This window comes from Mauremys mutica, chromosome 5 (genome assembly GCF_020497125.1).
Source record: "Mauremys mutica isolate MM-2020 ecotype Southern chromosome 5, ASM2049712v1, whole genome shotgun sequence".
Taxonomy (NCBI): Eukaryota; Metazoa; Chordata; order Testudines; family Geoemydidae; genus Mauremys; species Mauremys mutica.
In genome coordinates, this window is record NC_059076.1 from 75,567,183 (window position 1) to 75,581,711 (window position 14,529).

Here is a 14,529-nt window from a genome sequence, read left to right on the forward strand (position 1 = left end):
ATGTATGCTGACCCTGCCGGGAGACAGTGATATAACATTTTGTATGACTTCACTCCCATCATGTAACTGGGGGCAGGAAATAAAGATGATTCTCTTGGCAGCACTTCTAGCTGGCACACCTTTATGCAGCCTGCAGTAGTCTGAAAGATGACCTTCTATCCCAAGGTTCCAAAGGCAAAACTGCAGACAAAAGGCTTGTGGTCCTTTTTAAATTCCTGGTGAGGAGTGAGGGATCAGAGGACTGCAGATGTGCAACTCTGTAGTTTGAGTTTTAAAATGAAGATCCAGGAAACTTCAACAGAAAGGAAAAACAAAAGGAATAAAAATAATATATTGTAGGAAACAAGCTTGTACTGGCAGTGAGCCAGTCTGGATGAGTAAATAGGTCTTTTCCATCTCTTACTTCTAAGGGCTAGATTCTGACTTCAGGCAGAGCCCTGGGCGAGGGACCAGACATAAGTAAACTGGGATGTGCCGGCAGCAATAACACCTGCCTGTCCAGGCTCAGCTGTACTGGTTAGCAAATAGCAGAGTAAAGTCATGGCTCTGTGCCCTCCCTGTTCATATGCTCTGGGGAAGAAGGGACAGGCAGAAGGTGGGCACTCAACACCTCCTTCCTCCTAAACACACAGAACAAACATCCAAGTAGCCTAAACTGGGATGGGGGAGCTCTTAGTCCCTTACATAGGCATGTAATCCAAGTCACAGTCTAGCCCTCAGATGTTATGTGCTCTGTTTCTACCAACTTCAGTGAGAATTGAAAGCATTCAGCAGCAGTTTCCTATACCACACACAATCAAGCCCTAAGAAAAAGGCAATGAGTGATAAGCAACATGAGTTTATAAAGGACATTTGTACCAAACAAACTGTAGCTGTCTTGACACTATTACAGCTTTAGTGGATGCAGAGAAATTCAGTGGATATAATTGTCTAGACTTTAATACAGTCCCATATCACAAACTAGTAGAAAATTGGAAATGTGCTGTCGGGCTAAAGCTAACACTGTAGAGTGGACACAATACTGACTGACAGACCATAAACAAGAGTAATTACTAACAGAACAATGTTGTTATGCTGGAAGTTGTTAATGACTACCATGAGCAGGCCGTTGATCTAAAGCAGATCACAGACCTAGGAAGAGTGCGTGTGAAGCACTCTTCTTTCAGGTTAAATGGAAGGAACTGCTGGAAACAATAGAAGCTTCTGCACAGGCAATTTTGGAGGCATGGCACTTGGCACAACTCCTGAGGAGAAGTTAAACAATGGGTTAAGGGATTGTTTGGCAAGGGATGAGTGTGGTCCTGAGAAGGAGCACAGACAGAGAGCTCCCTGTGGCATAGAATTGACTGGAGGGGCACACTTGGAAATTGTGAACAAGGAAACTGCCTGTTTGTTCCTATCGTGTTCAAGGAAATAGCGTATGTTCTTTGTAAATAAACAGGGCTGATTTCTATCATCCATTTCTCCTCCTAATGAAAACAATCCTGCAAGCCCCAAAAATTGGCTAATGGTGTGAGCCAAAGGGGCAACCGCATCAAATTATGAGGAAAGTAACAAGTGGAGTGCCATGGAGCTCATCACTGAGACTGTTACCATTTAATATCTTCACACATTAGCTGGAGGATAAAATACCAGGCTTGATATCAAACTAAGCAGAATTCCCAGGACAGTGGAGGATAGACTGAAATCACAAAATGATGAGCCAGTGTAAAGTGATGAGAATGAAAGAGTGGAACTGTCTCTGTAAATACAGGATTTTAATATTTGTTTTGGGGCAGTTGCTCCTCCCTCCAATCTAATTTTCTCCTTTTCTGGGAAGTTCTAAGAGGGAGTTCCAGTCCCTGCTGAGTTTGCTTTTATTATGGCAACACCAGGGAGAGGCAGCACTTGCAGAAAGAAGAGTAGATATTGTTTCAAAAGGGAACAATTTGAGAAGACAAGGAAAAAAAAGCCCGGATAGTCTGGAGGTTTAAGGTCCACTATTGCTCAGACCACTAGGGCTGGGAATGAAAGCTGTATGTTAGAAAATGAGAATTCTCAGGTTTCAGACAGGATATGGTGCACAACATTTATCTCTATCAGTCTCCAAGCCATCATCTAGAGAAATCATGCAATAATTGAAATGGAGGGAGATGAGGACACAAGCTGGTAACTTGAGTATCAATGCATTCTGTATGGCAGCGGTTCTCAAGGTCCATAGATCACCAGTGTCTGTAGCGTCCTTCCTGCTGGTATGCAGAATGACATATTTTGAGAATTAAGCAGTGAGAGATTAGAAAATGGCCCATGAGAGGCTCTGTCTCTTACAAAATAGTCAACAGAATGAGAGAGTTTCAGAACCTCTGTTCCACACCATTCGGAAGCTGGGATTCCCAGCTTTGCATTAATGTCTATCGTTGGTTATTTTGAGCCTCAGGCCTGTAAGTTGGCTTGCAGACTAACAGTGATAATTTTTTTTAAGGCTTATACTTTTTTGAAGCAGCAGCCTTGCTTCTGCAGTGCCAAATCCTGCTTCTCTCACTGCTGATGACTTAGGTACCTCAGCAGGGGGTATGGGAGTCTTTGTTCAAGAAGCACAAAGAAACAGAGAAAATGACTTAACCTTTTACAAAGCAAGGATTGGTTTAAAAACCATGTTAAAGCTGTCCACCGTCCTTCACTGTAGATAAATGTAAAACAATACTCTGAGGGAAGGTGGAAATAATAAGCACAGCACAGGGCCAAACAAGGAAAATGCTGGCTAGAGAACCTATAATGCAGAAACAAATAGGGAATGACAGCAGATAACAAAGAGAACATGAGCTCACAATGAGATGCAGTGGGGTGGAGGGGGAGCGAATATTGTTCTGATATGTTCTGTACATACAGTGGGATTGCCTGCAGGCCAAGGGAGGTAATAATTCCTCTCTATGCCATCTCTATACAGCCACACTTGGAGCATAGTGCATCATTTACGACACTTTATTTTAAACAGAGCATCACTTTCAGAAAGAATTCAGAGGATGACTAGAACAATGAAATATGCACCCTAAGACAGAGGTACTCAGGGCCAAGTTCTGATCTCCTTGACTGCAATGGCCTGGATTTACATAGGTGTAACTGAGACTACCTGGAAATCGACAGCTATTCAAAGAGCTAAGAGTTGGCACCATAAAATATACCAGCTTTCAAATGAAATCTGCTAAGGAGATAGTACAGTACTGAAGAACTAATACCAATATATTAAATTTAAAACTTGTAACTTGTATTACACACTGTCTCACATGAAAGGAAAATGCCAGATCTTTAAATCTGATGTCAGGCCTGTCTCCTGCATCTTATGAATGAAAGTTTTGTGGTGCTGCGCAGTAACATCAGGCAGCTGATGTCTGATGGAGCAGGATACTGTTACTGACTGTAAACCTCCAGAATCTCTCTCTCAACCACATGAAGAAGGGCTTTAATGATTTGCATGTAGATCACAAGTTGTAGAGGAGGGAGATGGATAGAACTTAATGTCTGGCTTGGGAAAGGGGGGGGAAAGAGAGGAAATGATATTATACCATATAAATAAAAGAAACTGTAGGTTAAACATGACAAAAATTCGACAGGGGAATGATCTGTCTATGTAACTGACTGAGATACTACCCCAGTGATTTCTAAGTGAAGGTCAGAAAAATGCTGTGTGCGTGAGGCTAAGCTAGGATGATGTTCTGAACTCCCTGACTATTTTGCACCTGTGTTGTCAATGATTCTATGAAATGCTGCCTACATGTGAGATTCCAAAGGTTTACTCATTTCTTCTTTCAGTAACTAGAACTCTCCCCCTCTTCTTAGAACTGGGAGAATAACTAATATTTGTGTAATATGAATTTTTCTTTTTCTGCCAAGAACTAGCAGTTGTTCCATACTGATGTTTGTTCTGTGGTGGTGGTAATGCACACATTTAACCAACAGAACTTTGAATCACTATATCATCAACTGGTGCCTAATTAATCCTTTTCCTTGACATGCAAAGGAAGGACGTATACACTGGTTTGTTTTTTGTTTTTAAATGTCTTTCAAACAGCCATATATTATCATCTTGCCTGGTTTTTTGTAGCTCTTTACCTTTGGTTGGAGAGAAGACATCCGCCCCGGGGAACCTCTTCACACCAGAAAATTCTGCTTCGATGCCGTTTCGCACAGTAGCCCTGTCACACTGTATGACTGTCATAGCATGAAGGGTAACCAGCACTGGAGCTATAGGAAGGTTGGAGTCACCTTGGGTCATTTTCAGATATTCATACTATCTTGAGTCTGTACTGAATTTGGAGAACAATGTGTTTGTCCAGTCAAAAGACATTAGTTTTAAAAACTATTATAGTTTATTCCAGTTTAGCTTAAATGAGAATCTCTTAGAGCATGTTTCTTTTAATATGTAGTAGGCATTTATGCACATTGTGTGCATTTGCAGCTACTTAGGTCAAAGTTAAATTAATACAGATTTGATCCAACACAGAGTGAGCCCCTTATTCCTTGAAAGATGCTTTACCATTTTGACACTTTAAGACATGTGTGTCATTTTAACAAAGGCACCACAGAGAATATTTTTGTGTGTGACAGCAGCAAGAAATGCTACTCACGAGTTAAATATTAATATTTTACTATACTTTAAAGAGTATTTGGCAGATAAATCACACACACAAAAATTAACATTCAAAGCTTTGTTGTAAGCCCACAAAAGAGAGGGAGTTTACAAATCAAGGGTAAGCAGGTTAGGTGTCCCTTTGATCTGCTGTTTCAACCCATTTTTATAAAGCACTAAAAATATGTGGTCATGCGGGAAACTGTGTTCAGAGCAAACAGTGCCATAGTAATGCTAACAGGATTTCAAATAAGATTATTAACAAATTACTGACTTTGATTAACCCTTTCATTGTTGTAATCTGTGCAGTTTTCTTTGAAATGCTGAGGGATTCCTTCCCACGCATCGATCACCTGCACATAACCACCATCCCCCGTGCTCCCATATTTACTCAAACTGAGCATAGGGGCAAGGATTTGGATTTTACTGCACATACCTCAATAGCACTTTCTAGTTTGAGATGATGTATTCTAGTAAACTGAACTATAACCGTTAGAAATAGTTTAGCTACTGACATTTTCCTCGGGTGTCTAGTTATTGACCTTCGCCATTTAATCCAGTATTTACATTGCAAGCAGAGATGTGCCAAAGGGTTTTCCAGAAATGTGATATCTTTGAAACTGAGGTAGCAGCTGTAATCTGGCTACAATATCTGAGCCAGCTCCTCAGCTGGTGTAAATCAGAAGAGCACCATTGAAGTCAGTGGAGCTATGCCAATGTACACCAGCTGAATATCTCATTTTGTACCCCTATAATAGTTCTTTCCTGCTTCAGATCCACTTCTAATTTATCTTTGTGCCTATCCAAGCTGCTAGAAAGAAGCTTTAACACTTCATTAGTGCTTGGTGTACCAGTTACATGTGACAAAATGCAGCTCTGTACCTGGTTCATCACTTTTGATGTGGACAGACTCCAGTAGACAGCCAATGAAATAGTATCACTTTCAAAAACACTATAGTGTATGTCCCTTTAAGTCCCCTGTACTGCTTTGTTTTTGTTATCTAGAGGGATGAGATCTCATAAAAATTCTCAGGACAGGCCAAATGTTTACATCTGAATTAGAAATTCCTTGAAAATGTTTTTTATGATGAAAGTGCTGACAATCTTAACCATAATACAAACCTGGTAGCAGTCTATCTTCTTAATTGCCATAGTTGCACAAGTGCCTCTGGTTTGGCTACATAACTTCAAAACAAGGATCTGCTGACATTGCAGAACTAATGGTTAAATATATTCCCCTTGCTCAGGTCTAAAGCTGATTTCTCAGCTGAGCTTGACTGTGTATTAAATAGTTTTTGATTGCCTCACATCAGATATAGGTCAGGTCTACACTAGAAACTTTTGCCAATGTAAGTATACCAGCAAAAAGTGCTTACACTAGTTCCCCGAAGGAATAAGCTAGACCACCAAAAGCACTTCTATACTGGTATAACTGTATCTGCACTAGGGCTTCTGCTGGCATGTAAATGTCTCCAAAGAAGCAAACCTGTAACCAACGTTACTATGCTGACAAATGTTCCGAACATAGGTCTGGCTGTACATTTTTTACAAGTGTCTATTAATTTTAAACTAATGGTGCAAAATTATCCATAAGAATAATAGTCTATAGGTAGGCAACAAACAGCCTCTTTTCATAAACAAAGACCACATCTGTTACTCTGCTCCACCCCATGCCTACCCACCCCCACACCTTCTTAGTGGTCACATGGAATTCTTATTTTTAATTCTTCTCATGTCACGTAAAATACTCTAGTTTTTGTCATTAATCTTATAAAATGCTCAGATGAAGCAAAAATTTTGCCATGTTGCCATATTAGCCAATCCCTCTCATTTTCCATTTCTCCCAGTAAAGGGACCTGCCCTCCATTTTTATTTTAGCATCACTCCAGATGGTTTGAGTCTGATAATGCATGATTCAGTTTATCCACTCTAACTCCTTTATTGCCATTTGTAGAGCTTCTATGAGTATCTAAGTAGGGACGGATTTAGTAGATTTAAAAAATACAAAGCCAGTTGTGAAAGACCAATTTAATTATACTATAATTTTACTGTAAGAGTAGTGATTAGGAAAGATGCTAGATTTACAACATCAGAAACTAAAGTTCTCTATCCAGAAATCAGGTACAAAGAGCATTTTGCTCAACTGCCTGACAGAGGCGCAGGGACAAACTGTCAGAGGAATTCTCTCACCATGTACATTAGGCCCTTAGGTTCTTCTCTGAGACTGTTAATGGGTGTATCATTCTTATGGTGGTTTTTATCATGAGGACACCTGTCTGGGAGAAACTGTGCTGAGACTCCCACCTCCTGTTAAATAAACTACTGCAGACATCCAAGGATAATGACTTTCAGTCACTACTGACCTTGGCTGTAGTTAAAGAAGAAGTGAAAGGTAATGAGACATCGAACCAATTACTTGAGCCGTCCAGGGCTGCTAGTATGTCCATTATCTTATGGAAAAGGTTTTCTTTCTAAAATAATATTCAGACTTGCCCACATGCAGAGAAAAAAATCTCATTTCTCTTCCCTGACAGAACTGAAATCTACAGGAGGATTTCTTGTGGCTTTTTATGCTGGCTGTGAAGGACGATTTATGCCTATGCTCTCTGGCTCCAAGTGGAAAATTATGCTTTACAGCACAAACTACTGCTACCCCTTATGGTCCTGATTCCATTTCCATTGAAATCCATGACCCAGTAATAATTAAACCTTAGGCCGGAGAAAACTAGAGATGAGAATGGATAAATGTTTAAGAAACCAAGAAGTTTTTCGGAGTAATAAAAAACTGTTCTTAAAGGGATACTGTCTGCTTTCTAATTACAAAAACAGCAACCATAATGAATCCAAAAATTTGCACTACAGGTACTAACCCAGAAGTGCACAGGCTTTCTTTGGGAAGGCAGCAGTGCTCCTGAATAGCACATTTCTCCTGCTGGAACAGGTTGTTTTCTGCTTGTGTACAACCAGGGTATTTCAGTTTCCAAGGATCCTGATGTCTCAAAGCACAGAGGACCAGACTCTGGTTGGCCCTTGTGCAAAAGGTTAGAAAGGATGTAAGGAGTCTTCCACTCCCTAGACCCCAGAGCAGGGGCCAGTTACAGTCACAGCACTCTCCTGGGTGCAGGGACTGCTTGGCACTAGCACTAGCTGCCACAGAGGGGGCAAAGAGGAGCAATCTCCACACCCCTTTAGCCCTGACCACTAGAGCTGGTCAGCCACAAAAAGAAAGGCACACCTGCACAAGGCTGTCTCATGTTCTCATTGGGCAGCATGGCTCTGCACCCGTCCCTCCTTAGGGCACTGCTTTAATAGCACAGCCTAGCCCTGAAAGACCAAGATTCTTGCAGATTGAAATATTCTGCCAGCTCACACAAATGGGATGGACAGGCAAAGGTGAGGAAAGCAAGGGTAGGAGCCTGCATATGAGTGATCCAGATAAAGCCTATGGTCCAACTTAGCCCTGTCAGCAGTGACAGAGTCTTTGTAAATTATTTTTACTTTAAATATATTGAAAAAAGTTGTATTCATCTGCCAGCTTTGGGGAGTGATGATATGTGAGGTGAGAAGCCTCAAGAAGGCCAGAAGGACAGAACTGGGCCTTGCACTTTTGAATTTGGTCTGTCTGTTGCAGGTACTGAAAATAGAAATAGGTCAGACTAAATTACAGGAACCTTTTCTTGATTGTCTCTTACTCTCTTTCTTGCTTTGTACTCTGTGGCCGTGCAAGTGTTCACATCCTGGATTAGTATTAAATGTTGGCAGGGTCATGCCTGGCACAGAGGGGGAAACCTGGATATGTTTACCAGGGATTATCTGAAATGTTATTTCAGCAGCTAGAGTAAGTGTATTGTACAGCCATCGGAAACTTTTCAGCTATCTAATCACCCACACACCACACAAAATCCAAATACATTAGAACTTTCCAACCCTCAAATATTAGTACCCAGTGGATATTTTCTTCCTTACCTAAGATTCAAATTCAGTGTTAGTCTTCAGTGTTCTCTAACAAGCGGTGCAGCTGGAATTTACACAGATGTAAATCAAATTGTATGGGACTGTGCTTGCATTGTTTTACAGTGCAGTCCTGATTTTACCAAACTCCAGCTAACCAAAACTCCCAGTTAATAATAAATATCCATTTTTGTTTTCTAAGCAACTTAACAAATATTAATACTAACAAAACTTCCATAAGGCAGGGAAGCAAATATTATCATCTCCTTTTTACAAGTGGGGACAGCGAGGGAGAGCATTTAAGTGACTTGTCCAACCAATGCCACATGGAGTCTGTGTCAGACGTACACAGAAAGCACATCAGACTTTTCTTAGAGTCTCATGAAGTTGGAAAGATAGGAAACTAGATCATTGCTTATTGCCATTTGTCTCTGTGCTTTTATTCTCTAAGATAAAAGACAAACACTTTTTGTCCTAAGAAATCACTCAGCTATCTATATCTCCCCAATAATAGCTTTGTTTTTCACTCCAGATTATTGCTCAGAGAATATCTATAGAAAACTAAATAATCTCAACTAGAGTTGTGTTTATCCAAGTTCTAGCAAATGAGAACACTTTTAATCACTTGGCATTTACTACTTAATTCTATTTTTTTTTCTCATTCCCATAGGACAAAACTTTGTTCCATCCGGTAAGCAACAGCTGTATAGATTGCAACCCAGCTGAGAAGAAGATTTTCATGAACAGATGTGATCCTTTATCTGAAACTCAGCAGTGGATTTTTGAACATATTAATATGACTGTTTTAGAAAAATTTAACGGCAAGGCCAGTTCCTAGGGAAAAATACAGATTACATACAGATTGCAAACAACATTTTGGCCAGCATCTGGGTCGAAGGAGTCAGGAATTAAATTTCCTAGATCCAGGAAGTCTTTTCTGAGGATTAAGCAAATGCCATGGCAAAGGCCAATGGGCTGTCATTGTGGATGTACAGTATCTGAAGAACTTGGCTGAGAGCCTCACCAGATGCTGCTGAGAACTTCAGGCTGACAATTCCCTTGCTGGCCAAGGGAAAACTTTATTTAAAAAACTTTTCAAAACATTCTGAGTTAATAAATTGAAACAAAATTCTAGAGTTTCTCAGGTCAAATCCTACTGTAGTGAATAGTTATGAATGGATGCTATTGGGGTGGGTATATGGTGTGCATGACTGCTATGGGAACCTGCAGAAATCACAGGTTAAGAACTAACCCACACTGGTGGAATGCTAACAGTCCCCCAGCACTCCAGACAAACTATATGATCTGGTGCCATTCTCTTAATAAAGGTTAGGTAAAGCGGGATTAACCCTCAGATTGCTGATGATGATTTTAAACACTTCCCCATTACATTCCTTTCATTACCAAAATAGGAATGGTAGAAATATAAGGGTTTAGAATTCTGTTGTAATGAAGCATGAAATAGACATCTAAGGTTTCAAAAGTCCCATTTCTCCTCAGCATTTGAGAAAAAAAAAGTCCATCAAAGCAATTAAATCAGATTTCCATATATGATACAACCTACCTAACACTCATCAACTGTGATTCAAATCTAGCCTTCATCTAGATTAAAGGCCAAAAGATTAACAAGGCTACCAAATCTTTAAGTCATTCAATAGCAGGTATATGCACCAATAATAGCAGCACAATGCAAGGTTTGCAGAAAGGATTTCCCCTGGAAATCTATATTTACTTTTCCAGTATTTTTATTAAAACTAAAATTGCTTTAAATCAAATCAAAATATTCAGAGACATAAGAGGCATCATGGGTGACAGGCTAATTGTTTATTGTAAGTCATAGAGACTTATAGCCAAATAAGCATTGGTACACTGGTATCAGCTAAAAAGTGTTGGCTCCCTGCAGTGCAGCTTACAAGATCCTGCAGGAATTATAGGAGTTTTAGGGAGAGGGGGTGTTTTTGTTTTTTGCAAGGAGGTGGGGAGTCCTGTAAAACTAGTTAGCTCTTTTGCAGAGAACTTGATGAAATCATTTTAAAAACCGTGACTGTGCCACAGTTTTCAGCTAAGGCATTGCAAATTTCTGGATGGGGCCGTTAGGAAATGAAAGCAAGTATAAAATTCAAAAAAAGTTCAGTATTTTCACCTTTTAGTAGCATAAACAAAACTATCCAATCCACCACAGAATTTTCTTGCACTGATTATCGTTGTGGCATATAGTGTCCATCAGCTCTTACATATTTTTGGCATGGTCGGGGGAGAGTTAGTGGGTTAAAAATTTGTTTAGAGAGGCCTGTTCTTCTTCAGTGGAAATCAGTGAGTACCAATGTGGGCCACAGTAAAGAGTTCTGGAATTTCTAAAATTAAGAGCACATTTAAATGGCCTGGTTTTACTTGAAACCTGAACCAACAGATGAAAGCAAAGTGAATGCAGACATTAAAGCCTACACGAGATGGCTGTAATAGCACTTGTCACTTTCAAAAATATGTATGAAATTAATCTGAAAACTTTGTATTATGTTGCTAGAAATGTGGCCAGCTAACCAAAATGTTCATATTTAAACTGTCCAGCCTGACAGTTGAAGGTGATTTTGTTTTGTTTATTGCTCTTTCAGCTGTATCTGTGATGATGACTGTTATCCACACTTGTGTGCTGTTTGTGCCTATGGCTTCCAAACCTAGGTCACAGGCACATTTTAGGAGGAGCATGTCAGATCTGGAGCCTTCAGGATGCATGTCCTGAAAAATCAATTGTATGAATTACAACTATATGTTGGAGAATTGCAGCAAGTGAGTAAAGATCTATTTCAAATGTTCAAGGAGCAATCTGTCTGTAGAGTTAAACTATTCCCATTATGTCTTTAAATATGTTACTGTTCAGACTTAATTGAGACTCACTACGCTGCAGCATAGAAGACAAGACCCCAGATTTTAACCTTAGGGTCTCTTACACCTGAGCCCAGGAGAGGTTGATGATAATCTGAGTTTTCATTAGAAAGGTTTTTTTTGTTTTGTTTTGGTTTTTTTTAATATAGCTACCTGTAGTTAGACCCTGACTGGTCATTACAGACTGTCAGCCCTCTCAGCTGCAGGACTCATAGCACAATTCATTTGCATCTTGAGCATGAGGAAAGAGGATTTGAAAACAGAAGAAAAATTGATGTCTAACGTGTAAAGTTGAAAATGAAATTCTCAGGATATCTATTTGAACTTGCCCCAAACCCTCAAAGCCATGGTATCAACAGTGTACGTCTGAGGTAGAAGGGTCAAAGGAGAACTGCTCTAAATGCTCCAGCGCACCTGGCTAAACAATGCATTGCACAGCTTATAGCATTCAGTGTATGAATGTATCCTGATCATCTGATGTTTAAAATATTTAAAGGGCACTAGACTGCTGTTTTGACAAAGCCATTCTATGTCTCTTCCAGGTGCTTAATATTGTTCTGGCTCTAAACCAGTGGTTCCCAAACCTGTTCTGCCACTTGTGCAGGGAAAGCCCCTGGCGGACCGGGCCAGTTTGTTTACCTGTCTTGTTTACCTGCCGCGTCCGCAGGTTCGGCCGATCGCGGCTCCCAATGGCCGCGGTTTGCTGCTCCAGGCCACTCCTTCACCAAAAAGCTTATGTTAGGCATAAACTGTCATCCGCAGCTGAGAGATTTTGAGGCATGAAGTTAAACTGAGAGTCAAATCCTGCCTTGAATACCTAGAAAAGCCTCCAATGGATCTCAATAGAGTTCCATGGTGATTTTATGTGTAGAAATTCTGCAAGTCTTCCCACAGCCATATCCCCTCCACCACCACCCCCAAAATTTGCACAGCTCAAAGGGCAGAATGAAAAATAAATTCTGCCTCCTTTATTGCATGCAGGGAATCAGCTGAATTGTTCAGCGTCAGCATGCATCTCTCCAAAATGGCAGATTTTGGTCCTTTGAGAACTCCCACTAAACATGTAATTTTGTTGTTGTTTTTTAAATCACATCAAATGTTGCATTTCTCCATATCTTATACAAAATCCTTAAAAAGCACTATTTAGAGTTCGTTCTACATATAATGAATTTCAGTGGAGTTATGCCAGTTTACACCAACTGATGAACTGTCCCTACATTTTTTCTGTTTCTAAAAACATAGGGTTTTGGGAGGAGAGATTCTATTTTCATGAATTAGCTCCTGCTGTTCATTCTTCACTTTAAGGTTATTAGATCTATTTGTGACATCAAAAGTAATTGCTGCAGAAATTATAATGTAACAAAGGATAGGAGCTTAACTAGAGAAAGTGGAATAAGCAACAGGTCCACCTAAAACTCTTAAGAAAGCAAGGTCTTGTTTTCATGCAAATATTTCAAGTCATAAAATAACAAAGGTGGGGTGGGAGGCAAAATAAAGTCATGTCAGCACAGCTATTTCTAAACAGAATTATTTTCAAATGTTTCCAGGAGGCATCAGCAGCTCTTTAATCTGTCAGAATGATTGACATGTCAGAGAAGTAATCTTGCTGAAAAAGTCCTGACGTTGTGACAAGATTTCACTTCTTATTAGTAGTGATCTGATTTCAGAAAGGTCAGGTTGTTTTGAGACAATGCTTTCAGCAATCCCACTCTGATACAAGAGTAAGGGTGTTTAATAGCATAACATAATGCGTATTTCTATATCTGAATAAGGTCAGTTTATAGACAAAATGCTCCTTAAATATTGAAATAAATGTTTAGTCTTCAGAACTGTTCATCATGATAAAGAGATCTCAGTTTAAAAGAAAATGGGCATGCATTTCTTAACCCAGTATGTGCTTACATTCCATTGACCTAAGTGAAATTCTGGGGCCATGGAAAACTAGTAGCAAAAGGTCCAAACTAGCTCAGTGAAATGAATTTAGTGGTTGCAGTCCTTTTCACAAAGGACAGGTGTTCCCATCACAGTTGATGCCAGTTTGCATTCTTGTTGGCAGTCTCAGCAGAAGCTGAAGATTAAATAAGATGGAGACTTCATTACTCTTTCATCTTAGCCAGTCAGATCAGGGTTGAGGCATGTTAGCAGGGCAGTATTAGGAGGTTTGCACAGCTGCTACCACCCATGCTATACCTCTGTCATCCAGCATTTTATGTGAAGATACAAAATCCACATTAGATCAGAAAATTAAAAAGAAAAAATATATTTTAATATCAGTCAAGGTGGCTATAAAAACCACTTCAAAGCCTTCAAACTGAAAAACTGACCTGAGGCAATTTGGTGATGGGTACTAGACATATACAGCTCATGAACTGCTCACAAAGTAGAGGCTGGCTAGGACTGAACTTGGCAACCTGACTTGCCTAGCTGGCCCACAAATCTGTGCTGTATCTGTTGGTTCAAAGAGCACAAGAACCCCAGCACTGGTTTTCTACATCATTTTTGAGAGCTCATCTTCTCTGAAACAAAGAATGAGCTTCCATAAATGATCTCACAGTATAGACCAATGAGGAGTTGCAATAATATTTAAGGTAGTGGCTGCTGGTGGAGATGCAGGTTTAACAGGAAGCATACCTGGCACCTCTGCACACAGCAGTCAAAGGTTCATGAGACTTCTTGTTCCCAAACAAAAGTCCTCACCTGGAAAAACTTTGAATGAGTAAGTAATATGGCTACCTTAGTTGTTCTACCCTATGCAGTATTTTCTAATTACAAGTTGTACTCTGGATCTGAATCAGAGTTTGGTACCTCTGTAGCTGATGGCATTATTTTTAAACAACTCTGTCCTCCTTGTAACTGTCATAGAGGAGTATTTGTAACCTTATGGTATTACCTCTGAGAGTGTTCTGTGTGCACAATACCCAAGAAAATGATTTAAGCAGGAAAAAGCAACTTTGTCATTCAAAATGTTACATTGAATACTAACTAACTTTTAGCTGGAGATAAATTGAAAAACATTTCAGGTGTTTCTCAAATTCTGTATTGTTCAGAGGACACTGTTGAAGGTGTATATTTTGGCACTACTTTCATAC

General features: G+C 39.8%; 1 protein-coding gene across 6 annotated transcripts in view; it reads left to right on the forward strand.

The window, feature by feature from the left end:
- The window catches only part of GALNTL6 (polypeptide N-acetylgalactosaminyltransferase like 6), a 542,002-nt gene extending 530,767 nt beyond the window's left edge, over positions 1-11,235 (forward strand). For all 6 annotated transcript variants that reach the window (XM_045018343.1, XM_045018347.1, XM_045018345.1 and 3 more), the window contains exons 8-9: positions 4,082-4,231; positions 9,228-11,235. In XM_045018343.1, the coding sequence (XP_044874278.1) occupies positions 4,082-4,231; positions 9,228-9,395 (318 nt within the window). In that variant the 3' untranslated portion in view covers positions 9,396-11,235. The remainder of the gene's footprint in view (positions 1-4,081; positions 4,232-9,227) is intronic.
- Positions 11,236-14,529: the final 3,294 nt, after the last annotated feature.